Raw genomic sequence first — 27,753 nt, 5'->3', positions numbered from 1 at the left:
TGTCACCCCTCTAGAAAATGAATTCCGCTTTGGAGAATTATCTCCAAGTACAGTAAAGGTAAAGGTAAAGGGACCCCTGACTATTAGGTCCAGTCGTGGCCAACTCTGGGGTTGCGGCGCTCATCTCGCTTTATTGGCCGAGGGAGCTGGCGTACAGCTTCCAGGTCATGTGGCCAGCATGACTAAGCCGCTTCTGCGAACCTAAGCAGCGCACGGAAACACCGTTTACCTTCCCGCCAGAGCGGTATCTATTTATCTACTTGCACTTTGACGTGCTTTCGAACTGCTAGGTTGGCAGGAGAACGGACGGAGCAACGGGACCTCACCCCGTTATGGGGATTCGAACCGCCGACCTTCTGATTGGCAAGTCCTAGGCTATGTGGTTTAACCCACAGCGCCACCCGCGTCCCCCAAGTACAGTATTCTCCACTATTTCTGTGGGCATGTGGTGACTCTGGAATAATGCTAGGTCCTGGGTGTTGTGGAGTATGCAAAATGGTGACCTGGCTGCTCCCATAGTTCCTGCTGCTACTTTCAGCAAAACCAACAAACATTAGAAACTCAGAAATAAACTGTATTGTTGCCACTGTTAATGGTGAGCCCCACTTCTGATAAATTGTTGGTGAAGTTCTCATGCCTCTGGAGAAATTCATTAAAATGGTCTCCTCCCACCGCACCCCATATCTTGGCTCAGAAATAGGACAGAGGGTTTTGACAGGCTACTGCCCACTGCTCTACACAAACTCCTTTTTGAGGAGGATACATTAATTTGTTCAGCAATCAAACCACTGTGTCACTTATCTGTTTTGCTATTGCTATTCCTGAATGTTTTAATGGAAATCCACTCAATTTAGGAAGTGATGACAGAAACAAAGCTAATGTTTCATTGCTGCTACTGCTCGTATCAGAATATGGTAATATAATATATTAATGGATTCCATTAAATTCAGGTATAGAGTTGGCACAGAAGAATTGAAAACATGGCAAAGTCTTTTGCATGCGTATTTAAATAATGATTTATAAAGATTTATGTTGGTTCAGAAGCAAATTGTATAGCAGCACCTATTATATCGTGTTACGTGTTTCTGTCTGATAAATTTTGTTCATTCACACTGCTTGTTTGGGGAGCAGGAAGTCCTTGGGCGAAAGCCAGTGTTACTCATACCAAGAGAAGACCAAATGAAATCAATAAATTTAAGTAATATAAGTTCATTGATTTTAATGGGTCTACTCTGAGTATGACTAATGGTGGCTATCACCCTTAGAGTGCAAAAATGCATCTCAGCATTCTTGAATTGATTTTTAAATGGGATATTAGAAAGCTCGTTGAAGAAATTGCTTACAGAAAATACAAAATTATACTGGGGAAATTACTCTTTTGGCATTAGCTTTTTTATTAATAAGAGTAATGGATATTCTCAATTGCTCAGTTTCAGGATGTTTGGTTGGTTATGATTCCATTTTAACTGAATTAATTTGGATACCATTAACCAGCTATTGAAAAGTTCACACTGTCCATACCTTGCCTATGGCCCTTGCAAGTATAGCCTAAGAGAGGGCTGTGAACCAGGAAATCCCTAAACCAAATGGCTTTGAACAAATAATAATGACAATGTCAGCTTCACATATAATCTGTGCTCAGAATCAAACAGTTTGGTTTGACGAAGTTCACTGAATTAGTTCGAAAATCCCTGAACTGCACCTGAAATTAGTTCCCATAACTGCCAAGTTCATTTTTGATAGAACAGGGGTTTCCAAACTGAGCTTCATTCAGCTAGTGGGCTTCATTCAAGCATGGGGCTGGCAGTGGTGGAGCCTCATGCTCCGGCACCGGGGGGTGGAGAGCAGGCGGGGGTGGGGCTGGAGCACGTCCCAGGGCGTGGCACAATGCCTGTGGGGGCGTGGCACCCAGGGCGGGCGGGGGGCAGCTGCGATGGCACCCCACCGGGATTGCGCTGCTGGGGGCAGTGCGCTCCCCCCATACTCCTCTTCCTCTGCCAGTGGTGACTGGCTCTGTTGGAAATGGGATACTAGAATACATGAACCTTTCGGTCTCATCCATCTCTTTTTATCTTTGCTTTAGCCTCAGCCTGCCATGTGCAACACGGAGACAATAATAACTTGTGTGGGGAATACTGAGCTAATGCATGCAAAATGCTATACAAATGCTAAGTATCATTGTTCATTAACATTGTTCATTAGTTAGACTTGATGGAAATAAGTTGGACTTCTGCCTAACGTTTCAACATCTAATCTTATAATGTTTGTGTGCCCTCGAGGTATGCTGGAACAAAGGGGGGGGGGAGCAACAAGTAGCGAAAGCTGAAGTCTCTAAAAGTCACCTCATCTAAGGGGAGATTTTAAATCAGCTTTCATGTCAGCCATATAGATATATAGATATATAGATATTTAAAAATGAGGCAAAATCCAACACAGAGTTAGCTGTTCTTAAATTATATTGAGGAAATGTTTACAAACACACACACACACACACAAAGAGAGAGAGAGAGAGAGAGAGAGAGAGAGAGAGACTAGTACTATGACATGAAGAAATAAAATGAAATTTAAAGAAAATGTGATGGAGACCATGGGTTCAAGTGTCCACAGCTCTTGAATAATTAAATGGCTGACAAATGGCATGTGTTTGTTTCTTACTCGAGAAGCTTATAGGGTAGAGTCCCAAGGCTGCCAATGGGGGATAAATGAGGAGCTACTGAACTAAGCCCAGAAGCAACAAAGGTCTGTGGGGGGGGGGGGGGGGCAGACTGTGATATTTATTTTTTTAAAGTAAGTTTCTTAACAAAAATGCAGGCTCCATTTAAAACCATTGCTTTGTGTGTTATAAGCCTGCTCCCACCTTCCAGGGCCACTCCAAACGGTTGTTCCGCAGGTGTATTCTGCAAAAGGTAAAGTTGCTACCTTTGGTCAGGCAAAATTGCAGGGCTTTGGTCAGGCAAAATTGGGGGGGGGGCAGGGAATTGCAGGGCTAAAAATCACATTACCTGGTGCACTTTCGGGTTGCCTCCTCATGGACCCACCCTCTGCCTACACAGTTTTTAGGAGGAGGAGGATGGGCTCAAATACATGAAGAAAGTCATCCTGTTTGAAGTTCAGACATGGCAGGCGACACGTTTAACAAAAATAAATAAATAATGCCCCCCCCCCCCAGGGACAGGGGGCAACCGTAGCAACAGGTCACTGATGCAGTAATAGTGCATTAGCAGTGGATAGAAGGATATCTTGAGGGGCCCTCATAATTGTGATTGATGAGGATTAGAGAGATATTCAGAGTCATAGAAAGATAATGGACTTGGTGGTGTGTGTGTGTGTGTGTGTGTTGGTGGAGAAGTGATAGTGTCCCAAAGAAAATGGAAAAAATCAAGTTTAATGTAGCTGTGACTGGGCAGAAGCTTGTTGGGGGTTTTTTAGTCACTTAGTCGTGTCTGACTCTTCGTGACCCTATGGACCAGAGCACACCAGGCCCTCCTGTCTTCCACTGCCTCCCGCAGTTTGATCAAACTCATGTTGGTAGCTTCGAGAACACTATCCAACCATCTCGTCCTCTGCCGTCCCCTTCTCCTTGTGCCCTCCATCTTTCCCAACATCAGGGTCTTTTCCAGGGAGTCTTCTCTTCTCATGAGGTGGCCAAAGTATTGGAGCCTCACCTTCACAATCTGTCCTTCCAGTGAGCACTCAGGGCTGATTTCCTTCAGAATGGATAGGTTTGATCTTCTTGCAGTCCATGGGACTCTCAAGAGTCTCCTGCAGGACCTTAATTCAAAAGCATCAATTCTTTGGCGATCAGCATTCTTTATGGTCCAGCTCTCACTTCCATATATCACTACTGGGAAAACCATAGCTTTAACTATATGGACCTTTGTCAACAAGGTGATGTCTCTGCTTTTTAAGATGCTGTCTAGGTTTGTCATCGTCCACTGCCAAAGGATAAGATAGCAGCAAAGACAAGAGTTAATGCTCTTTCTAGATTACTTTCATATGAATATTTGTTGTTGTTGTTTCTATGTAAAGATTAAAAATCACTTACCCTAATATCCTGCTGATGCAAATGCAAATAAAACCCATTATTAGTATATCAATATTGCAGCCCAAGGAAATGAGTATTTTGATTGAGAAAGCATGGATTTCATCAGTTTTGCAAAGTGGTCCAGTACTAACATTGCTGGTGTGTGGGGTGGACTGAGATAAAGAGGTTTTGCAGCATAGTCCAGCAGTTGTCCAGGCCTTTGGTGTGCTGAGGGATTTTTTTTGATGGGAGCAATACATTTGGGAGTTGTTAAATTAATTGCTGCAGTGACATGGGGGTGATTAACTGCTTTCCTAGCCATGGGTGTGTGTGGCGGAAATAGGAGTGAGTTGATGCTTGTATAAACACTTGAATGCATATAGTCATGTCAAAATCACAAATCCTTTTTGCTTGAGAGAGACAGAGAGAGAGAGAGAGAGAGAGAGAAGGATGGTCATTTGGCCTGTGCTGATAAAATTGCTGTAGTTATAATGAGTTATAAATAAGAAATAACCACAACAAATGCTCTTAGAATACACTGCTTGCTTTTAAACAATTTAATCTTGAAATTCATCCGGCTGTCTGAACCTTGGTTCCTGTAAATCTAAATCTCTTGATTCCAGCGGCACTATCTGAAATACCATGTCTGATTTCGCACCGAATATAGTATTGTCAGCCTAAGATTGGTCGATGAAAGCCCTACAATAACGTAATTGGTTTACAACTCATGAAACCTGAGCGCCCCGCTCCCCTGTTTAGTCTTGGCATCAGCTTTTGCGATTTTAACAGCTTATGTGACTAGCAGAAACACAAAAGGTGAAGCCTTTTTTGGTATGGAAATACAACTACAGAACTGGGAAGCTTTACCTTTATGTGTGTCAGACATCTTATTGCATGTGTGTGGTCCCTGGTTTATGTTTTATTTCTACCCCACTTGCAAAAGAAGATAGAAATTTGCACATGATACAAAATTTTATGCATTTTTTGGGTGAGATTGGGCCACGAAAATCCTGTAGAGAACGCTGATGATCAGTTTATATGTTTTTGTATGTTGATCTGGTTGAAAGGCAGAAGATTATGCTACAGTCAAATACTCCTGTTTTCAAAAGCCTTGAATTGCTGGGAACGTGTTGCACAATTTCTTTATGAGAGTTGTTTTTCCTCACATTTCTGGTATTTCCCAACTAATTATACTATGGGGAGTCTACCAATTGTCATTCCCAAAAGAATGATCCTTACGTAGATGGACTTAATTTCTTGGTGTTTCTCCCCCCCCCCCCCCAATTTTTTTATTTGCTTTTTAAAAGTATAAACATATAACAAACAACAATTCAAAATCCAAATATTGAGATTACTCTGAAACTCCTGACTTTCCCCCATCCCTTCCATGGGTCCTAATGATAATATTTACAACTGCATATCAATACTTATCCAAATTCTAATCCTTTTAAATTATCCATACTTTCTGTAACTTTACAAGTGTGGTTAAAATCCCGCCAAAGTTTTAACCTGCTTGCAGTGGTCTCGTAAATAAATAATAAACTTTCCCCATTCTTTTTAAAAGTTCTTGTCTTCCTGATTTCTGAGCTTCCCAGTTAATTTTGCCATGCCGAATTTCTTGTTGTTTCTAATAATCAGTGCAGAACCTTGAAAAACTGGGTTTCTAAACCACATGGGGAGTCTTCACAGGTAGAGGGCGTTTCGCATTTCAAACATCACCCTCCGAATCTGGGAGAGCGACAGACATTGTGAAATGGCAATGGAGCTTGACACGCTTCTCCCCACTTGTATGTAATGTTTGCAGAAGAGCATGCCTGAAAAGGTATTTAATCAGCTTAGAATCACTTAGAAGATACTGCTTATTTTTTAATGCAGCCTGTTATTTATCTCATTCGAGTGGAGAAGGCTTCCTTCTTCAGACTTCACCTTCCAACTCATGAAGAATGGTGCACATAGCAATGCAGAGAGGTGGAGCTCAGTGTGCTTATCCCACCAATGCCGTCTTTACATGAAATCAGAACACCTGAATAAAGTCTCTAAGGAAGACTGAGCAGCATAGAGGCAGAATCCCATTAGCTGGTGTACACCTGGCAAGGGTTAGGAAGAACTTCCTGACAGTAAGAGCTGTTTGACAGTGGAATTTGCTGCCAAGGAGTGTGGTGGAGTCTCCTTCTTTGGAGGTCTTTAAGCAGAGGCTTGACAACCATATGTCAGGAGTGCTCTGATGGTGTTTCCTGCTTGGCAGGGGGTTGGACTCGATGACCCTTGTGGTCTCTTCCAACTCTATGATTCTATGATTCTATGACTCCAACACATACTCAGAGCAAGTCGACATGATCAAAATACAAAGCCACCCTATTTTTATCTTGTATTCAAGTGTGGAGACATGCACAATCAAAAGGCAGTAAAAGCGTATGTGCACTGTCTGCAAGGATGCTTAGAATTTCACGGGAAAGGGAAGAGAGGCCTAGAATCCAGAGCTAGACAACTTTAGCACCTCTGCTTCCTCTTGCGTACTAAGCCAAAGTACATGTATGCTTCACTCCTTTCTCCCGAATGGAGGGAAAAACATGAAGGGTGAGAGATTTGGGACTTTGGTGTTCATTGCAGTGACATTGGATAGCAGCAGTCCTCATGAATGTCCACAGCCATCTTAAGTTGTCCTACTGTGCTGCTCCTCAGGGTGGGTGAGAAGGTAGAATTAGGAACCTGATTGCTCAGAGAAAGGACAATTTAAGGCACTGGCAAATCTGGGGTGTCTTACTCTCCCTCCCCCATATAAAGAGTTCAAGCAACTTTTAACCCCCTTTGTATTGGTCCTTATATTGGTTGCCAACTTGAATGGAGCCTTGCTATTTTTCCAGGGCGATTTCCTGCCTAGGAAATGACTTGGAATTGATTTTTCTTTTTTTTTATCTTGATACGCTCCGACTCTGAAGTAATATAAAATCTTTGTCTAATAAATGTGTAGCAAGGCTTTTGTGAGCCATCAGAGTGCCGTGACATTCTAGTGTATTGATTTTTGCACAGCCGAGGTGTGACGGAGTTAGGGGTAATGGGACAACAGAGAATCGGGATCTGAATTGTGCACCAGGACTAGCAACTGGCTTGACGGGCATTTCAAAGCAACAGTGGTAACTGTATTCTCTTGTTTCTTCTGCATAAGCTAGAGAGGACTAGATGAAATTCTGTATTACACTTCTTGATACAGGTCCACACCAAACTCTTTTGTAGCCCTAAGGGAGAATTAATTTTACTGTCCTACTGCATTTTCTCACATGCTAACTGTAATGGTTCTAGGGGTTGCTCGTGCGTAAGTTGCCGCCACTCCTGGCTAGGTTACCTGGTTGAACCCTTTCTGTCTGGACAGCCTCAAGTTTCGTGGCTGCCTCAGTCGCTGGCAGAATCCGTCAGTGGGCGTTTCTTGAACCTTTTCCAGCATAAAAGCTGTTTGACGCCCAGTCTTCTCCTACTCTCCCTGCGCGGAAGTCTTCTGCGCAGGGAGGGTGTGGGCAGCGGAGTACCCGTACTCTCTCCGCTGGTCTCCGGCGAGGAGTCCTGGAGTCTCCTCTCCGATTCCCCCATCTGCCCCCCTTCTCCACTGGTGTTACGCTGATTTCCTTCCCCAGTGGATGGGCTGCCTCTCTCCCTACTGGGACCCTCTCCGGCATCCCTCTGGAGCCTTCTCTCCGCCTCCAGCTCCGATGGCAGTTCCCTGACACTAACAGAGATGTATGGGACCAATTGTGAATAGTCCTCAAAGCCTTCATTAATTTCACCCTCTACTTTCCCACTTGAAATATGTTATCTTGCATGGAGTGAGGGAAAAGGGGCTGCATTCAGTTCCTGCTTGTGGACTTCCTATAGGAATCTGATTGGCCACTGTAAGAACAGGGTGATGGACTAGATAGACCATTGGCTTAATCCAATAGGCTGTTCTAATGTTTGTGTGTGTGCCTGAAAAAAATTGGGAGACAATTGGTCACCATTTGTTCCATCTACTTTTTCAGCTGAACAAGTCTTACTGAGTTTCATGGTTTCCCACACAAAATAAAATCTTGATTATATGATTATTATGTGAGCAGTGGGGGGACCCGTTGGATTTCAGCCAAACTATACCTTTGCAAACTAATCATAGGTGTAGAGGATTTATGGACGTGAACCAATCTGTCTTTGTCAGCTTTCAATTTATTGTAGTATGTTCCTGACATTTTGCATGCTTGGATGCTACCCTGACCTACAAATGGAAAAAAAGAAGAAAAAAAGAAATGCTTTCTATAATATAGGGTTTTCCTCCCTGTTTTCTAACAGCATAAGTATTTTGCTTAAGCAGATTTGCTAGGAAATGACAGTTTTGAAAAATTGGACACAGTGGTTGCTGGAAGCATTTCAGTTCCAGGCAATCTAAATAGTGTAGAGGGGATGAAATATCACTGTGTTTTAAAGATGACAGTTTTGTCAAAGATTCTTTTTCACTCTTTGGCTTAAAACAAATTGAGTGAATCAAGTACATCTATTTAAACCATGTGTGCACTCATCGAGGAAAGCACCACCTTGCATAAGCCTTTCTGCTCAGCGCCCCAGTGATGAAGCTGACTTAATAATTGTAAGACAGAAGACCAAAGAATATACTTTTCTAATTTTTTGTAATTGCTAGTTCAACACAGCCTCAAATCACAACAAGCTTCTGAGGGACATAGTTATGCCCTGCCTACCTGTGTAGAATATACTAAGTTTAGACTGTGTCTGCACTCCAGACTTATAAATGGAACCTGGAAAAATAGAATGTTGTGGCGCATCCTTATAGCCAGCCATGCTGCTTTCTAGAATGTGATGAGCTGTAAGGTATTCAAACCGGAAGACACTCCAGTTCTCTGTGTGCCCATGTCTCAGGCACCCCAGATTCAGCTACTAAGCATGTTTGAAGAAGGGGTACTTGGAGCCCTACTAGAAAAATTAACTAATAAACTGAAACTGACACGGGGACAAACAGAAAAAGATGCCTTCACCCCGGTATGGCTCCCCTTTATCACATACACAGCCCAACAGGACAATGACAATAATCCACCAACAGCATACAAATCAATATGGCTAACCTGATCCAAAACACCCACCCACCTCACTCACACACAAAAACAAAGATCACCACAGCCAATCACAAGCAAACAATCACACCCTAGGCCAACCCCAACCTCTCTCACCACCAAAGGAACACAAGTGAACAACACAAGCAACGCTTACACCAAACTCTACATACATTAAACATAATAGAAACACCACCACCCGACCCCATCCATCTTCCCTCTCTCCACCCCCCTTTCTTTTTTCTTTTTTTTCTTCTCCCCCTAATGCCTCAACAAATGAAATGGATTTGTAAAAATGTTACATGGGGAAAAAAATACGAGGCATTACACTTACTTCTGTAAAACAAGAAAATCCTTAATAAAATATTTGAAAAAGAAAAAGAAAAGAAGGGGTACTTGGTTAATTAAACACTAAACACTCCTGCAAACCTCAAGAGTTGCCCTCTGTTCATACAGTGGTACCTCAGGTTACGTACTTAATTCGTTCCGGAGGTCCATACTTAACCTGAAACTGTTCTTAACCTGAAGCACCACTTTAGCTAATGGGGCCTCCTGCTGCTGCTGTGCCAATGGAGCATGATTTCTGTTCTCATCCTGAAGCAAAGTTCTTAACCTGAAGCACTATTTCTGGGTTAGCGGAGTCTGTAACCTGAAGCGTATGTAACCTGAGGTACCACTGTATTTCCCTCTTGTTTCTCAGTGCCTTATGCTGTCAGTACTCACCGCCTGTGCTTGCAATTAGAAGAAGCGAAACTAGTTTTACAATCATCCCATCTCCCACAGGGAACCTGAAAGACAGTATAACTTTGTGGATTTCTAACAGAGAGATCTCAGCACCCAAAGCACAGTTCCCAGGATCTGAAGGTGGAGTAAGCCATGACAGTCTAACTTCCTGGCAGGTGGGTTGCAGTTGCTTACCTGGAAGGTGGTGATGCTCAAGGTAGCAGGGAGGTTGGTGCGGTACAAATGAGCCAGCATGAGTGCCATACTGGCTCTGCTGGTGCACTTGCTGCTGCCATGCCTTTACAGTAAGCAACAGTGACCTGCAAGGAAGCCGGCAGCTCCATCCCACCAGTGAGCTGCTCGTAGATTAATTCAGGGATGCTCAATGGCCCAGCAACATATGGAGAGACACAGGTCTCTCACCCCTTGTTTAACTGACCTGGATAAGTCTGCAGTGTAGATTGAACACTCAGGACCTTTTGCCCACAGGTTTGTTTCTGCCACCATTTGAAAACAGTGGGCATGATCACACAATAGTGCCCATTAGCAGAGGCCAGGCTCTAATAATAATAATAATAATAATAATAATAATAATAATAATAATAATAATAGCCCACCCATCTGGCTGGGTTTCCCCAGCCACTCTGGGCAGCTCCCAACAAAATATTAAACAGAATAAAACTTCAAACATAAGCAACTTCCCTAAACAGGGCTGCCTTCAGATGTCTTCTAGGCCAACATTTGTTCATTCACATCAGGGATGGGTAATCTTTTCCAGCCTGAGGACCAGGGGCAGTGGTGGGTGAGTGGGGCCAGAAACAGAAGTGGGAAGAGCAATGGATGCAAATTTTACTTTTGTGCAGTACACAGGTTTCTATACACGTTCACATATCCCTCCTGTAGCTTCCATCAATGGAAGCAAGAAGCTTCACCAGAGTTCAAAACCACATTGCAGGCAAGCAAAAACACCCTACGGAGGGTTAAAAGAGGATGTGTGATGGATGTAGCTTGGGGGGAGAGAAAGTCCTGAGGGCCAGGTACAGCAGCCTGGAAGACTGCATTTGGCCTCTGAGCCAGAAGTTTCCCATCCCTGGTTTGCATGCTGCCTCTCTGTTAGTTTACAATTTTAAAATGCTAAAAGCAAACACACAACACAAAATATAGAATAGCAGAGTCCTCTCAGGTTTGTGTCTATAGTAGCTGTTTACATGACCTCACTGGCATGGGATTGTCTTTTGCTTTCCCTTGGGGCACTGACATATATTCAGGTTGTTTGGGAGAAAGTATGGGAAGCACAAGGAGAAGGGGACGACAGATGATGAGATGGTTGGACAGTGTTCTCAAAGCTACTAACATGAGTTTGACCAAACTATGGGAGGCAGTGGAAGACAGGAGTGCCTGGCGTGCTCTGGTCCATGGGGTCACGAAGAGTCGGACACGACTAAAAGACTAAACAACAGTGGGAAGGACTGCCAGTTAGTGGTGCATTATCATCCCCAACAAAGTGGCATGCTCTTGACAAATGTTAGGACTTCTTCATAGGTGCACTCACTCAACATTTGTAGTGGTCCTCACCAATGGTTTTTGACCCAGTTGAACATTCTTAATTGAGAATTGATAACAGTGTGAGATGTGGTGATGATTTGAAAGCTGTGGTCCTACACACAATGACACTTAAATGAAATGACACTTAAATGAAATCAATTGGACTGAGAAACCCTTTTATTAAAATGCTCTAGGACTTGTGCCACTGACTTCAGTAGGGGATGGATTGTGTGCTGTATTGTATCAAGCTCCCTTGTGATTTTGACTCTAAAATAAGCAAGGATCCCGTAACTGCATCCATATATTTTCCCTGCCTCGGTGTATTTCAACATTTAAAATAAATTGACATTTATAGGCATGCAATTAAAGCACTATGCACAGTTTGGCCCAGTGCCATCATTTCAGAGTGAACAATGTCTGTTGAAAACATGGCATTTCTGTAATCATTCTTAGAATTAATTTAAAAGTAATTCTAGGTATCCAAAGTTAAAATAATTAAGACTTCTCTTTTCCTTTCTTTTTTAAATCTCACATTAAGGATCATAAAATCCATTTCCATAAACAAAATGTTTGTAGAGAATAAAAAGGCAATTATTTGCCTGCACATAAAATTCATATGATAATTCAGCAGAGTTTAATTAAACCAGTACATCACGCTATATTTATAAGACAAAGGAATATCAAATAAGTTTTTTTCCCCCCTTGTTAGGGACCATTGCATTTCTCTTTGATTAAAGACCTGAAAATGTGTGGAAGAAACTTCAGCATACTTTTCCTTCCAAGGGGGAAAAAAAGCCACCACTAAAATTGTACATCTTTATTCTTTAAATAATATATTCTGTGCTACTCTTATTCTACGGTCTCCCACAAGTCATTTCCCTTGTCCGTCTTAATGGAGTACAACTGCTCCACTGTTTTCCATGTTCTACACATAATAGTCACCGACTGGATTGTATGGTGTGCTGCACTGCCAACTTGGTGCTCTCAAGATATTGCTTGACTCCAACTCCCATAAGTCCCCACCAGCATGACCAGTAGTGAGGAATTATGGGAATTGTCACCCAACCACTTCTGGAGGGCTCGAGCCATGCCCACAAAGGGGCATTACACAGCAATCAAATATTGCAGTGGGAATTCAACTCTAGAGGGATTTCAAGTCTAGAGGGAGACACCTTTTCTTCCTTAGGACCTGTCCAAGCACAGAGGCAAGTTTTTTTTTTTTTTTACCAGGTGCCTCTCTCTGAAAGTGGGAGTGTAGAAAATAAGCACTCAAAGCTGAGGAGCCAGGCTAAGTCAGTACTCTTTTATCACAGCAATACCCTTGTCTGGTATCTCCTGAAGTTCCAGTTTCTCTGCGGTACAAGAACGGGCACGTAGCCAGGAGTGCCAAACACATAATTAGGCCAAGTCTCTGCCAGTGAAGCTAAGGGCAATTGTACAGAGGAAGCTCAGGAACAGAGAATTGTGGAGGATACTGGTTGAGCTCAGGGGTTCCTAGACCAGCTTCACTCTCTGATTACAAAGGTTTACAAAAGAATAGGGCATGCTTAGATGATGATTTCCAGGTTCCTTCTAAAAAACAACAACTGTGGATGGGGTGTGTCTAGGTTTAGGTGGCATTCAAAAGTATGTCCTATAAAAGACCCTCAGAATCTCTCAGAGCTCTCCATGCCCAATCAATAGATGATAAGTGTTGCTTTTACCGTATTTTTTGCTCTATAAGACTCACTTTTTCCATCCTAAAAAGTAAGGAGAAATGTGTGTGCATCTTATGGAGCGAATGCAGGCTGCGCGGCTATCCCAGAAGCCAGAACAGCAAGAGGGATTGTTGCTTTCACTGCACAGCGATCCCTCTTGCTGTTCTGGCTTCTGAGATTCAGAATACTTTTTTTCTTGTTTTCCTCCTCCAAAAACTAGGTGCGTCTTGTGGGCTGGTGCGTCTTATAGAGCGAAAAATGCGGTAGATTAGGAATCAGAGGATGTTTGGACATTAACAATTTCAGCAGGCCTCATCCAAGTGAATAGAATATGATACAAGTGAGATAAGCACCCATCAAGGAAAAAAATTCTATGCCCATGAGGTGGTAGGTAATACTTTACAGTGTCTGGAAGCAATAAATGCATCATCCCCGTCTTCTTTCTGCTGCTGCTTCCTAGCGTGTTTTTAAATACATTTACAAATCATTTAGTTCCATGAATAATGCACTTCTCTGAAAAATCACTTCCCTGGCAATCTCCTGTGACCTTGAGTGTGTGCAATGAAGACCTTACATAGCAACAAATTACAGTGGCAGATACAATTCCGGGCTGGTTATAAGTTAGCCACTTAGGCTCCTTGATAAAATAGGTAAGAAAATTGACACAGCACTTCTTTATGCAATTGCATTTCAAAAAATATATACATTTGTGTCACTTTCCATTTGGCAATCTTGGCCTGTAACATCAGCTTTCTTGTTTTCACTTCAGTGGGGGCTAGGTGACGGCTTTGTATAAATCACTGTCATTTTAAGGAAACATTTAGAGTTCCAGATCATAGCAGAAAAGCAGCCGGGAATGTTTTCCGAGCACAGAAAATAGCTAGCTAGCATGCTTTTAAAGGGAGCATTGTGGGTGATGCTGGCTGCAATGGCATTTAAGGACATTGCGGCTTACTGTGGACTTCCAGCTTCTCATTAGTATGGAGCAAATGTAGTTGTGCTTGCCTCCAGCACCTCATTTTCCTTTGGGATATGGTGGCAAAGTTTCGTTTCCAAGCAATCCAGAGAATGCTTGCAGCACAGTCCTCTGTTGGGCTGTGCCTTGAAGACAGTTTGGAAGCTGCAGCTTTGACAGAATGTAGCATCCCCTAAAGAGAAACTGGGAGGAGGTAGCATACGGCTTCAATGTTTGGGCCAGCTGCACTGGCTACCAGTTGAGCGGTAGGCCTATTTCGTAGTGTTGGTGCTCACCTCAGAGGCCTCTGTCAAGCATGGAGGACGCTTTCCAGACTGAGACCCACAATACCTTCTGGGCAACATTCTAGGAGCCATGTTGATTGATTGATAGATAGATAGATAGATATATTGCCCTACATCATAATATCTCTTACGGTGGTTCACATATATGATGAAGGCACAAAGTGAACCTCCCTGAGGAGGTAAAGGTAAAGGGACCCCTGACCAATAGGTCCAGTCGTGGCCGACTCTGGGGTTGCAGCACTCATCTTGCTTTACTGGCCAAGGGAGCTGGCGTATAGCTTTCGGGTCATGACGAAGCGGCTTCTGGAGAACCAGAGCAGCGCACAGAAACGTCATTTACCTTCCCGCCAGATCAGTACCTATTTATCTACTTGCACTTGACATGCTTTCGAACTGCTAGGTTGGCAGGAGCAGGGACCGAGCAACGGGAGCTCACCCCGTCGTGGGGATTCCAACCGCCGACCTTCTGATTGGCAAGTCCTAGGCTCTGTGGTTTAACCCACAGTGCCACCTGCGTCCCTGAGGAGAGCATTCCACAAATGGGGAGCCACTGCAGAAGAGGCCCATTCTTTTGTTGGTGCCCTCCAGACGTCATAAGGCACATGAAAAAGGGCCCCAGGTGATAAACGCAGGACAGGACAGTTTATATGGGGAGAGGCGGTCCTTCGTGTTTTGCAGCTCTGAACCATTTAAGGCTTTATAGGTCAAAACCAGCACTTACAGGTCAAAACCAACCAATTGTGGGTAGGGCCAGGGGCAAAGTGGGTGGAGATATGTAAAGTAGGCCAGTTTCTATGCACACTCACCACCTACTATCCTCGATCTTGGCAACCAGTAGTCATTATCTGAGTTCAATTATATATATAGTCTAGGCAGGCAAAGGCATTCAAGGTGTGTGTGAAACAAAGCCAGTGAGGGGCATAGCCTATAGAGAGGGTAGATGGCTGAGGAGGAACTTCTAGACTGAAGAGAGCTCTGAAGGCAAAACAGAGAGGCTTGGCCCCTGGGCCCGAGGTTCCTCAGCCTAGGTCATCTAACCACTAGTGAAAGTATGAGATATAAATTTCCTTAAATAGAAAGATGATTGGTTCTCTAGACCATATGGGATTTTTTATTCAAAAGATACCTCACCATGTGCTGAGATCTTTTAGAGACACCTTGCTGTGTGTTTGTTCTTTCGCTGTGAGATTGAATTGTTGAAACATTGACTTGTAGAGTGGCAAGGGACCCTGAGGATCATCTAGTCCAATGCCCTGCAATGCAGGAATATGTGGCTGTCCCATAAAGGGATCAAACCTGCAACCTTGGTGCTATCAGCACCCACTCAAACCATGAACCACAGAGGCGTGCCATTTTAGTTGTGGCAGCTTTCCATCTGCTCTCTCTCTCTTCTGACATTTACCTTTCCTTGCCAGCTTAACAGTGCAATACTATGTGTGTTTACTCAAAAGTAGGCCTTGTTTAGGACAATGACACTTTCTCCCATATAGGTGCATATAGCATTGCAGCCTTAAAAAAAAAATGTTCACAAGAGTGACAGCTAATTATCATGATTAGTTTTATGTTGCTTTATTGATATACTTAAAAAAAACAATAATTAATTTTTAAAAAATGTTTTTAATTCCTTCCTTCTGTCTTTGATATGTTTTTTGCATATACAACTGTAACTTTGAGCACTTTAGGTTGTAAAGAAAGCAACTGATGCAGAAATGTCATCAAATAAATAGCTAACTAGCTACAGAGCTAGCAATAAATGAAACAGAACTAGTTGGAAACATGAAATGTGTGCGCTCTACTACTGTAGTATGTGATCCTAAGAATATTGAACCTGTAAGAAGTCCCACAAAATTCAGAGCAGCATTAAGAGCCTGTTCAAATCCAGTTTCGTTGTAAACTCTTTGAATTGCCTTAAGCAAGCTGCTCCCTTCATCAACTTTCTCCTCCCACCCAGTAATATGAAAGATAATAATGAAAAATAATTTTAGGCTTCCATAAAGAGTGGTTATTGTAAACATGTACTTTATAAGCTGAACACTTGAACACTGAGCACTTGAAACGTACCATATAAATGCTCAGCATTGTGTCTAGCAATGCCATTAAGAACCTGCAGCGTAGCAGTCTAAGTTTGTGACCTTGAACTGTAAATAATAGTGCTAAAATGGGCTGGTTCATGCATCCTAATAATTCTCCATGTGAAGCTACTCCATGGAAGAAACGGTGCATAAGGTGGCACAATAACCTTGATCAGGCCTGGCTTGCTTGTATGAAATCTCACCTTTCAAGGATGAGACAAACAAGCTGATACGTTGCTTCCTCAATGCAGCTGCAGCATCTGTTTGTGTTTTTGTTTTTTTCTGAGAATGGGCTGGAGAGGAGGATTTTAGAATGTAGGGACTAGTAATACAGTGGGACCTCGGGTTAAGTACTTAATTCGTTCCGGAGGTCTGTTCTTAACCTGAAACTGTTCTTAACCTGAAGCACCACTTTAGCTAATGGGGCCTCCTGCTGCTGCTGCGCCGCCAGAGCACAATTTCTGTTCTCATCCTGAAGCAAAGTTCTTAACCTGAAGCACTATTTCTGGGTTAGCGGAGTCTGTAACCTGAAGCGTATGTAACCTGAAGCGTATGTAACCTGAGGTACCACTGTACTGTACTCCTGTATTACTTTTCTTGCTTATGCATGACTTTATGGACACTCTGTATGAAGGATTTTAGAGAGGTTGGGTGTATTTTAGGAGGCCCTTGGAAAAAACTGACTTGGCATTATATGGTGTCAAGGTATGACTCCTAAGTATGTCCAGAAAAGATAGGTATGGTGCATGGAAATCTCCCCTCCCCATGGACAATTCCTGACCTCTAGCCACTCTTCTCTTTGAATGCAAAACTGGCGGACTAAAATTCGAGCTGTTCCTGGCATAATCCGAAGCAGTGGAAAAGCACATCAAAACACAAGCAGCAATCCTGTTTCACAGCATCCAGAAAATGCCCTTAAAACGTTTGTCATATTATCTGCATTAAGTAATGTGGAAGGTCCGGAGAGCATGGATGAGATCATAGCACTGCTACCCACACAGGAAGGTAACATTCGAGACAGATGCATTCCAGAATTAAAAACAAGCACATGAGGGAGGAAATGTGGTTCAGAACATGTTCCACCTTCCACATAGGCCAAGCTGTGAAGCATTCTTAAATAGACACAAAGGCATCGTTTAGCTGGAAACAAGAGCTCACTGCACCTGTGAAATAACTGTGCTGAATGCCAGGGCATCAGATTTATATATATATGGAGTTCTGCTATGGCCACCATAGCGACAGAGAAGGGCAGATTCTCTCCCTCCACCCTTACACACCTGTGCGTCAGAGCCCATATGCGTATAGCTCAAGAGTGCCTAACCAACTCACTGATTCATCATTAAACAAAATCTCTTGTTTGCAAGGTTTATGATCTAACTGCAAAAGTATTCATGGAAATGTATTGCCAAATATCATGTGATATAAAATCTGTTGGAGGCAGGAGGAGCCTGTGGCCCGCCAGATGTTCTTTCACTATCCCCTGCCAGCATGGTCAGTGGCCAAGAATGATGGGATCTGAAATCCAACAACATCTGGAATGCTACTGGGTCTCCATCCCTGGTATAAATATTCAGTTGTTGTATAGATTGTGGTCTTCTCTCTTCACAAGGTCAGACTTGCAAGCCTGGTTTGGCTATCGCCATTTCCATCGACTTTAGTAGGATTGAGAAGACACCCTACTGAGCTGTTTCCCCTTAGGAATGTGTTCTTTAAGCCTGTTCCCATGTTGAATGCCTGGGCCTAAGAGATCTGCTGTTCCTGCAAATATTGATTCTTTCCCTCCCTTTCCTTACTTTTTGCTGACTGCAAGAATTTTAGCATGGTGTAATGCTTTCTCTCACACGCACACACACACACTTTTATATGCATTGTGTCATCCTTCTGCAGTCAAATTTTTGAGCATTTTTAATAACCTGAATGAACAAAAAAGTCAATGACATAGTCATCAATTGCTCATTGACTACATACAAGGGCATCTATCATTACTACATGGCAAAGTAATCCTTTGCTTTCCAGCATAGCTTCAGCCTAGATTAATTAGCATTCAATCATTATACCACCATTACCTTGCAGCTGATTGTTGTATTAATTAAAGTATTTGCTTTGAAACCTTTATGGCTGGTTCATACACACATACATAGCACCTGGTTACTTCGAAACTTGATGAGTATATGAATTGACTGTTGAAAAGCACTGGGTCACAGGATGGACTGTCAACAGATTAAATAATGTTTAGTTGATTAAACATATGCATTTTGGTGCATGGAGCATGCTTTCAAGATGGTAGATGAAAACCCAGCTGTCAGCTTGTTCAGAGACTTAGTAAGGGCAACAGGTCAGGCACCAGTGCAGCTTTCCATGAGTTCTGTGCCTGAAGCCTAACACAGGAAAGTGCATTTAGTCATTGATTACTGATGTGGTAGAGATGATTTTTGGCACAACAGCTGTGCAGAAGCAGTCTATATGAACAATATATGAATTTGATCATGCCGTTGAAAGTCCACAAACATTAGCTTATTTTCTGCCAGTGTGAGGAGGGAGTGGTGTACTGTTTTGTATCTTCCTGAATGTTAGAGATATTATTTATGCCAAAATTGCATGGGAATATTTTGTATCTGGTTTTTTTTCTTGCCCCTAGAGAATCAAAATTTGTTGATGGCTTTGCTGACAAAAGTTCCTATAAGCCAGCTGAACTTGCTTATTTTCAAAAGTCATTTGTTTTAATCAAAGTTGATACACATTTATCGATGGCTGTTGGTTCCTGGTTTCAGTTTGGGTCCATCTTTGCCTTATTCATGGGTTTGTTTCTTCCTCAATTTAGCATTTGGCATTTGGCTAGTAGATTTCTAATAAGCCCTTCAAAGTTCCCCTTTTTAATCTCATGCTAAATTATAATTGGATGATTTTCCAACTGAAAATCATGGTTGCAATAAAATCCATCTGTTGCCCGTTAACAAGAAACCCTCTTTGTGGAGGAGTCTAGATCATTTATTTTATGGCTTTCCAGTTCTCTTGAGAATGTTAAAAAATATGCACGTTGCTCAGGTTTATTGCCTTTGATATAACCAAACGATGCTTAACACCACAAGTGGGCAAACAGATTGATCTATTCTTGTTGCTGAACACGTGAACTTATGAAACACCTTCAGACGCATTACAGAAATCTAGCCTACTGAGGTCTATTCCTGAAAGTCTCCACAGCTTCAAATCAAGGCAAAGCCCTACTGCTGTCCATTTCCACTATCATGAGATGTGGAGGAATTTGCAAAAAGTACCAGCACATTGTCTTAGTCCTAGGGTCAGGACTTTCAAGAGAGTTTGATCTGTATCCACAAGGGACAACCTGATGGAGCTGTTGTACCTGCACTGAGTAGGTAGAGACAGGTGGACTTTATTGAGTCCCTTGATGGCCCTTTCCTCTTACATGACCCAGCTCTGGAGCACCTCTGGGAGTTACCTTCATATTCTGGGTAGGCCATAATGCATGGGAGGCCTTGAACTGCTTAAAGAGCCCTGTGTTGCTAGATGTGAGCTTCAAGCCAACCCTGGGTCACTAACCAGTGCCCCTGGTCTCTGTTGCTCCTGAGGACCTGGGGGTGATGTGGGATGGTCCAGAGCTCTAATGGCATTTTGACAAGGCACTGAGGACCCTAGGAGTGGAGCCCTGCTCCACTCAAGAAGGATCTCATCCTGGAAAACATTTTCTGGCTGTGCTTCAGGGGCTGTTGTTGCCTGAGGTACCCATCTGTGCTAGGAACCACCATTGGATTCTACTCCTATTCCACTTTAGGGAAAGTTTCATTTGGTCTGACTGTTTTAACTTGAAACTTTAGGAACTGAACCACGGGCCTACATGCTGTGCTGCTGTGCTTCTCCTCTCGTTATGCCTTACTCACACAGTAACAGGCAGATACTCTGTGCACCTGAACATCATTTCACAGAGACTTCATACAAACAATGTGATGCTTATGTTCAAGCAAGAAGCCATAGGATCAGGTTGTATGTATCTTTTCTCATCAGCTATGGTGCTGTGATCTCAAGCACATATATGTTTGTGGTATGTTTGGGGTAGGAATTCCTATTTTTGTAGGCACTCTTAATATTTTATTTTCTAGAAGAGACACACAATCTTGTTTGTGCATTAGCATGAATGTGTACTGTGGGGTTGGAATCAGATCTGTTATCCTGCTCCCCATGCATTCAATTGCTTGCCAGAACAGGACCTGGTAGGTATGGCTCTCTCTCCTCAATGTTGGAAATTATGGGAAAGCGAAGAAGAAAGACCCCCTACACATAAAGAGCTATCTGCACAGGTTCTTCTGTGTGGTCAGTTGAATGCAGGGAAAGGAAGAAAGTATCAGGAATAGGTTCATGCCTGCCATCTCGCTTCCCTCCTCCAGGTTTGATAAAACATGTGAAATTGGCTATGATTATGTTACCGGATGGGGGGTGTGGGTAGAGCAAATCTCAGATGACTTGACGCAGGGTGTAATCAATGCACAAGGAAGTGAGATGGCAGCAGAATGCCCCACCCCCTGACTACTCTGCATGCAACAAACCTTGCATGCATGTGCAAATTGTACATCTGTGCAACCTGTTTTCGTTGTTGTTGTTTGCAAATTCATGGAGACAAATGCAGTAAAACTGAGCCCCCAGTTTCAAAGATAGCATGCGACTTGGTGCAGCCAAGACCCTCCCTCAGAACCCTTAGTAGCATCTGGCAGAGTGGCTGTGTTCCACAACTAAAGTAGCACAATGTGTAGGCTTCCAGATGGCTTTCCTCTCAGAACATGGCATTTCGATTAGGGAACAGACACGACTTATTTGAGGACATTTGGACAGTTTATTGAAGACATTTGGAAAACTTTTATTGATGATGATCTCTCTCTCTCCCCCCCCCCCCATCTCTCTCTCACTCATATTGTACAGGTTGCTTCTTCTTAGGGATTATTTACACCTTAAATACCCTTTTAACTTAATTCATAGGTCGCTTCCCAGACTGGCAGTATTTTTCTGGAGGGATTCAAGCACATACTGGAAATTTAGGCATGCACAGTTACAATGAATTAACATTGCACCAATGGGGGGGGGGGGAGAATCCAGTTGTTGTTTCTGCAGTTAGGAAAGTGACAGGGAAATACATCAAAGAATGTGGGACGCATGAATGATTAATGGGAAGACATATAAACACCATAGCAGCAAATCAGAACGAATAATCAGTATGACTGAGCATCATCTAACCACCGCACAAGCTTTGTGGAAGCAAATCATGATGGATGTTCAATAAACAAGGTTGTCTGGAGAAGCCCATAGTTATTTCCTGAGAACTGCTGCTCTGTGAAGAGGCTGGGAGTGTATCCAACTGAGGAGTCCCCGCACTTCACCTAGCTGCAATTCACAGGATTCTTTGGGGAGCGCATGGCACTTAAGTGGGCATAAAGCCCATCTTAGTGAAGATAAGCGAGCTGCTTTACAGTTTCTCTTGGGATGGGAGTAAATTGTGTGGATATTTTAAGGATTAGAGAACTCTACGGCATGATTGTGGACAACCTGGGAGTTGCAGCCATTTGCACAGAACAAGTGCTAGCAATTAGTAAAATACACATTCGGAAACTCTGTAACAAAACCCAGCCGTGTGTCTTGCTTGCAGGAGGCAACCTGTAATGTTCATGTTTCCAAGGGGTTGAACTGTTGTTTTGTATTTTAAGCCATGTGATCAGGCAAAATAACAACAACCTGCTGTTCTGGTGAAGGTCAATAGATAATGGAGAGGTGCCTCTCAAGGACCCAGCTTCTCAAGGACAGCTGTGGTGCTTGGCTTGATATGCGTTGTGGGGCAGAATTTAGCTGTGGTATTATGGGAGCCTTGGGGGCAAACCACATCCATTGGGTCACCTTAGCTTAGAAGGGGGGTGGGGAGGCATGCAAACTGAAAATTCTCATTCCTTTGGAGCTCTGACCTTGTTGGTATTCTTTGCAAAGCAAGAACAGTGGCACTATTGAAACAGGGACCCTTTGATAATTTGCTCCCAGCAATGCCTGATCCTCCTCCTCCTCCTCCTCCTCCTCTTCTTCTTCTGAAAATAAGTTTATTATTTTACATTGATTTGCATTAAGATCATATAACAATTTACATTAAAATCTATTCAATTCCCTTTCAACCTGGCCTTGATATTGAGGATGGTATTTAAGAACACATTATCTTTCACTAGGATGCAAAACTTTCTATTTGCTTTCCATTTGTATTTTTGTAACATTTTAAAACGAACCATTAGAGGTGTTTAAAGGGAATATTCTTCTTGTTCCAGCTTCCTCTTGTTGCATGAAAGAGGCTGCTTCATATGTAGTGCCAAAGACACTACAGCATGTCTTTGCTCAGCCGATCCTGGGTCAATTGGTCTCTTGAGAAGTTATAGCTAGCATTTCACTGTTCAGCTCTGTGATGCTTTAAGTAGGGACTGTATTTGCTTCCCTAAGGGCACCCCACCCCATGCCACATAGCAAAATGCTTTTGAATCTCCCTGGTGTATAAAACCCATTTTATTATGATGCAGGATGTGTGGGCAGGAAGAGAGGAGTTGCTGTCAGGAAGAGAAAAAATCAAAGCCCTTCTGCATCCCTGGCGCTAACCATGCACATCTCCAGATAGAGGCCAGTATACTAGAAGCATTCTATTCTGTTTTGCTGAGCTTTGGCTCATCGTGTCTTTTCTATGAGGGATCAGTAATTCCATTATAAGGTTTGTGTGCACACGGATCACATTTGTTCTGGCAAAGTGTTTCCCAAACTTGGACTACAATTCCCATCATCCCTGACTACTGGTCTTGCTAGGGATGATGGGAGTTGTCGTCCAAAAGCAGCTGGAGACCCAAGTTTGGGAAACGCTGCTCTAGCAGCTCCATGCACTCACCTCGGGGATCACTGGCACTAATAATAATAATAATAATAATAATAATAATAATAATAATAATAATTTATTATTTATACCCCGCCCATCTGGCAGGGGTTTCCTCAGCCACTCTGGGCGGCTTCCAACAGAACACTAAAATACAAGAACCTATTAAACATTAAAAGCTTCCCTAAACAGGGATGCCTTCAGATGTCTTCTAAAAGATTGGTAGTTATTTTTCTCTTTGACATCTGGTGGGAGGGCGTTCCACAGGGCGGGTGCCACTACCAAGAAGGCCTTCTGCCTGGTTCTCTGTAACTTGGCTTCTCACAGTGAGGGAACTGCCAGAAGGCCCTCGGCGCTGGACCTCAGTGTTTGGGCAGAACGATGGGACACTCCTTCAGAAGCAACCCCCCAACAGGATTTCAAAACCCAAAGCAACTTGCCACTCCTGGGATGTAAGTAGAGACTCGGAGTGAGCGCTCACATTGTGGACTGGAGCCAGCCACAGGCCAGATGTTGAGAATGGAAGCCGGTGCTACAGAGGACACATGCAGAGGCTGAAAGCAGCTGCCTCATGTCTCCTCTTCCACACCCTTCCCACAGTACCAAGGCTATACATGTCTACTCAGATGCAAAACCCATTGAATTCAATGGGATTTACAGCTTAGCATGTATAAGACTGTAACCTCTGGAACAGCGAGTAAAGCAAATTCGATATACCGTATTTTTCGCCCCATAGGACGCACTTTCCCCCCTCCAAAAATGAAGTGGAAATGTGTGTGCGTCCTATGGGGTGAATGCAGGCTTTCGCTGAAGCCTGGAGAGCGAGAGGCGTCGGTGCGCACTGACCCCTCTCACTCTCCAGGCTTCCCACAGATCTCCCCAACCGCTTGCGGAGAGTTGCCTGCATGACGAAGGCTGGGCGCGCTGAGCCCAGCACCCCCAGACTTCGCACACCTCTCCGCAAGGCACTGGAGCCCGGCGCTGGGCTCCCGCTGCTTGCAGAGAGTTGCCTGCATGACGAAGGCTGGGTGCACTGAGCTCAGCGCGCCCAGACTTCGCGCACCTCTCTGCAAGCCGCGGGAGCCCTGCGCTGGGCTCCTGCGGCTTACGGAGAGTTGCCTGTTCTGGGGGCTGGGGTCGGGGGAAGCTCGGGTTTCCCCCGACCCCAGCCCCGTGCCTGGGGGGGGGAAATAATTCCCCCCCTTTATTCCCCCCCCCCAAAAAAAACTAGGTGTACCTTATGGGACGGTGCGTCCTATAGGGCGAAAAATACGGTAATTGCAGTGCAGGTTTTTTAGGCGCCCAAACACTTCAGTTGTTGAACACTTGCTGGGAGAGCACTGCAGCACAAGTTTTTCATATTTCACATTTTGATTTGGCAGGAACAACATATGGGTTCTTGGCTTTGCCTTACATCATCCATAGTGTCTAGTTCTACCATAAAATGAATTGATACAATGAATTTCATTTGGCCTCTTTATTCCCATGCTAGATCTCACTCACTTAGACAACTAATAATTTAGTAATCTACTGCAACATGATTTTTTTCCCCTTCCAGGACAAAAATGCTACATTTTTAAGGACTAGCTGGAAAAAAAAAAAAAAATCAGACGAAACCCAAGTAATGTTAAAACAGCCCAAGAAAAAAAGAGAGACAAAACTTAGTACGTTTTTAATTAAATAAACCTGGACCAGAATTTTGTTTTCTGTTTTTAAAGTGACATCCTCAAGAAGAATTCCATGCAATGTTATGGCTATGTACAATCTAAATCTAATGGAATCTAATGATTGGATTTAAGGGGGTGGAGATGTGAATCTCTCCTAAGAAGTGAAATCCATTGTGGTAGGAATAGGTTAGCTAAACCCTGCTCACATCCCGGTAAGCAGACATATATTTTTGTATTTTTTATAGGTGGATACAGTGCAGACTACGCAATCCCCTGGCCACATTGAGGAATCGTGTAAAATGAATGTATGTGCTCGTAAGTGAAATATTTATGAATGGAGCTCCAACTCTTAGTGTATGTTGGATCATAAAAACGACACATGACCCCTGTTCGACAATATCACCCTAAATTCGATTCCCAAGAGGCGGGGTCGCTGCAGAGCTCAAAAGACATTTAAAGCAAAAAACTCATTATTTTTTAAACTGACTTCTGATTCATTCTTATTTTTTAAAATAATAATAATAATAAAATATATATGTGCAAATGATAAAATAAATTACCTCTTGGGATTGTGGTATTTTGGGAAGAACATTCAACTGATTCAAGAGCTCCAAAGGGATGTGAGAAAGGTTTTTGTAAGATGGAGTGACCAGCCGTGGACAAACTGCATCCCATACCATCTTATGTAGAACTATGAATTGGAGAGCAAGGCATCTCTCCCCCTTCATTCTGCCTCCAAGAAGACTGGAATGCTGTCAAAGAATCTCATACGATTAGTGCTTTAGTTAGTAACTGGGGAGGATGGAGGTGAGTTTAAAATGTGTGAAAGTAAGAAACAGCTGTGCTACATAGGTAAACAAAAAAATTCCTCAAGCATGTGCTAGATCAACAAAGAAAATGGTATTTATACCTCAGAACAGATTCTGAGAAATCAGAATAAAACCCGTCATTTAGAAATGTTGGTTGAGAAAGTATGGATTGGGCCCTCTGGGTTTGCTGAGGAAGATATTCAAAAGCAATGTATGGGGGGAGAAAAGACAAAACAATAACCCTGTTAATTTCCCTGTCAGTAAAATGGAAAATCAAGTATTTGTCTGCCAAAATATATGTATTTAAAAATGTGTGATTGAGAAGTCATGACTTATTTATGAAGTTAGGAAGGTTATAGCTATTGAATAATTAAATAAAAAGGCCTTTCCCTAATTGCAAAAGGAGAGGGTTTCAGTTTAATTAAAAGGGGATATGCATGATGTGGGACCCTCTTTGCATTCCTGGTCCTTGTTAAGCTTAATATGTCATACAAATTCAAAGACTATATATATATATTTTGTAGCCAAAAGATTAAAGATTATATTTGAACATATATGAAAGTTAGAACTATTGGTTTGTGAGATGATGGGGGGGGGGGGGAAGGCTGATTATCCTGTATTCTAATTGTCTCATTCAAATCAAACATTTTCATCATCCATGGGAGAAGCAGAGGTATTTTAAAGTATTAACTACCGTTTTGGGGGTTTTATTTTCTGGCCTTTACTCGTTGGTTACCCATAAGTCATAAATTTACCTTATTCAGATTGCTGGTTTATATCTGATATATTTATATGAGGTTATTACATTGCATTCATTTTTTAAAAATTGTATATGTATACAATTACTTGACTTCACAATATGCCTTTTCGGATATTCAAAACCCAGTATTAAAGATTTTGGAGAAACCATCTTGCCAAAGTTAAGGACTTTTAAGTCCTCTTGATTTCAGTGAGGATAATTAAAAACATGCACTTAACTTTCCCACTGAAAGCTGTGAAACTTAAATGTTCTTAACTTTGACTTGATTGTACCTGATTGGTTGATATGCATTTTTCTTCCTTTTGTATTAAGTCACACATGTTCTTTGCTATTTTTTTAAAAAAGCTGGTGGTCTGTCCACTTATGGTAATCATTCTCAGGTGGTGGAATCTATGATACGGTAGAAGTTTTGACCTCTTTATTGTATTGAGAATATATTATCAAACTTCAAAGTCTGTATACTTCTACTGTATTGATTTTTCTGTCAGCAAAATCAATAAGTAAAATTAAAATTTTTGAAAATCTATTTCTTCCTTATTATTTTTTGATTTGCTTCACAGTCCTATGTACATATTTGGGTTGCTTAACCTTGAAGTCTAATTTGAGGATGCACTGATACGGAAACACATCAAGAGCTTCAGTAGTGCTGAATAAAATATACCACAGAATGTTTATACAATACAGAAGGAAAGAGAAGTGAAAGAAAAAGTCAGCTTTCTACTTCAGTGTCACATTTTGAGATCATTTCAGAATGGAGCTCACATTGGGGATGTATATTTATTTTGGAACAAAGTGAAAAGTCGAACCTAAAAATGTACATTCGGTTTAATTTTATTTTGCTCTAAATTAACAAATAGTAACAATGGGTTGTGAATGAGACTCCTACTTGTGTCTCCCATTCATACCAATTAGTTACCCATTTAATTACCACATGAAGCTGGTGTAGCAGCCAGAGGCGGAGCAGTGGACATGCTGTGCACCTGGGGGCAGGGCCATGGGGGTGGGGCCATGGGGGCGGGGCTAGCGTCCCAGGGGGCGAGATGCCCATGGGGGGCAGAGCAAGCTGCCCATGGGGGGTGGAGCTGTCAAAACAAAGGGGGAAGGGGGGAAGACTGCCAGCAAGATGGCGCAGCTCCTCCCCTTCCCTCGATGACTCAGGGTAGGCTTGGGAGTCACGGGCGGGTGGTGCACTGAATGTCACCCCCTCAGTGATGACA

General features: G+C 42.8%; 1 protein-coding gene across 6 annotated transcripts in view; it reads left to right on the top strand.

Annotated features, from left to right (window-relative positions):
• PCDH7 (protocadherin 7) overlaps positions 1-27,753 on the top strand; it is a 403,344-nt gene that overhangs the window by 43,460 nt on the left and 332,131 nt on the right. Inside the window, exons 2-3 of one of the 6 annotated variants that reach the window (XM_083458036.1) lie at positions 22,960-23,056; positions 25,213-27,062. The exons of 4 other annotated variants lie outside the window; for them this stretch is intronic. In XM_083458036.1, the coding sequence (XP_083314162.1) occupies positions 22,960-23,034 (75 nt within the window). In that variant the 3' untranslated portion in view covers positions 23,035-23,056; positions 25,213-27,062. Of the gene's footprint in view, positions 1-22,959; positions 23,057-25,212; positions 27,063-27,753 lie in introns of those variants that run through there. One more of the 6 variants, XM_083458035.1, reaches the window with a different exon arrangement.

Source organism: Podarcis tiliguerta, assembly GCF_965153285.1.
Source record: "Podarcis tiliguerta genome assembly, chromosome: 9".
Classification (NCBI taxonomy): Eukaryota; Metazoa; Chordata; class Lepidosauria; order Squamata; family Lacertidae; genus Podarcis; species Podarcis tiliguerta.
The sequence above is the reverse complement of the archived record's forward strand: the minus strand, read 5'-3'. Positions and strand labels throughout refer to the sequence as shown.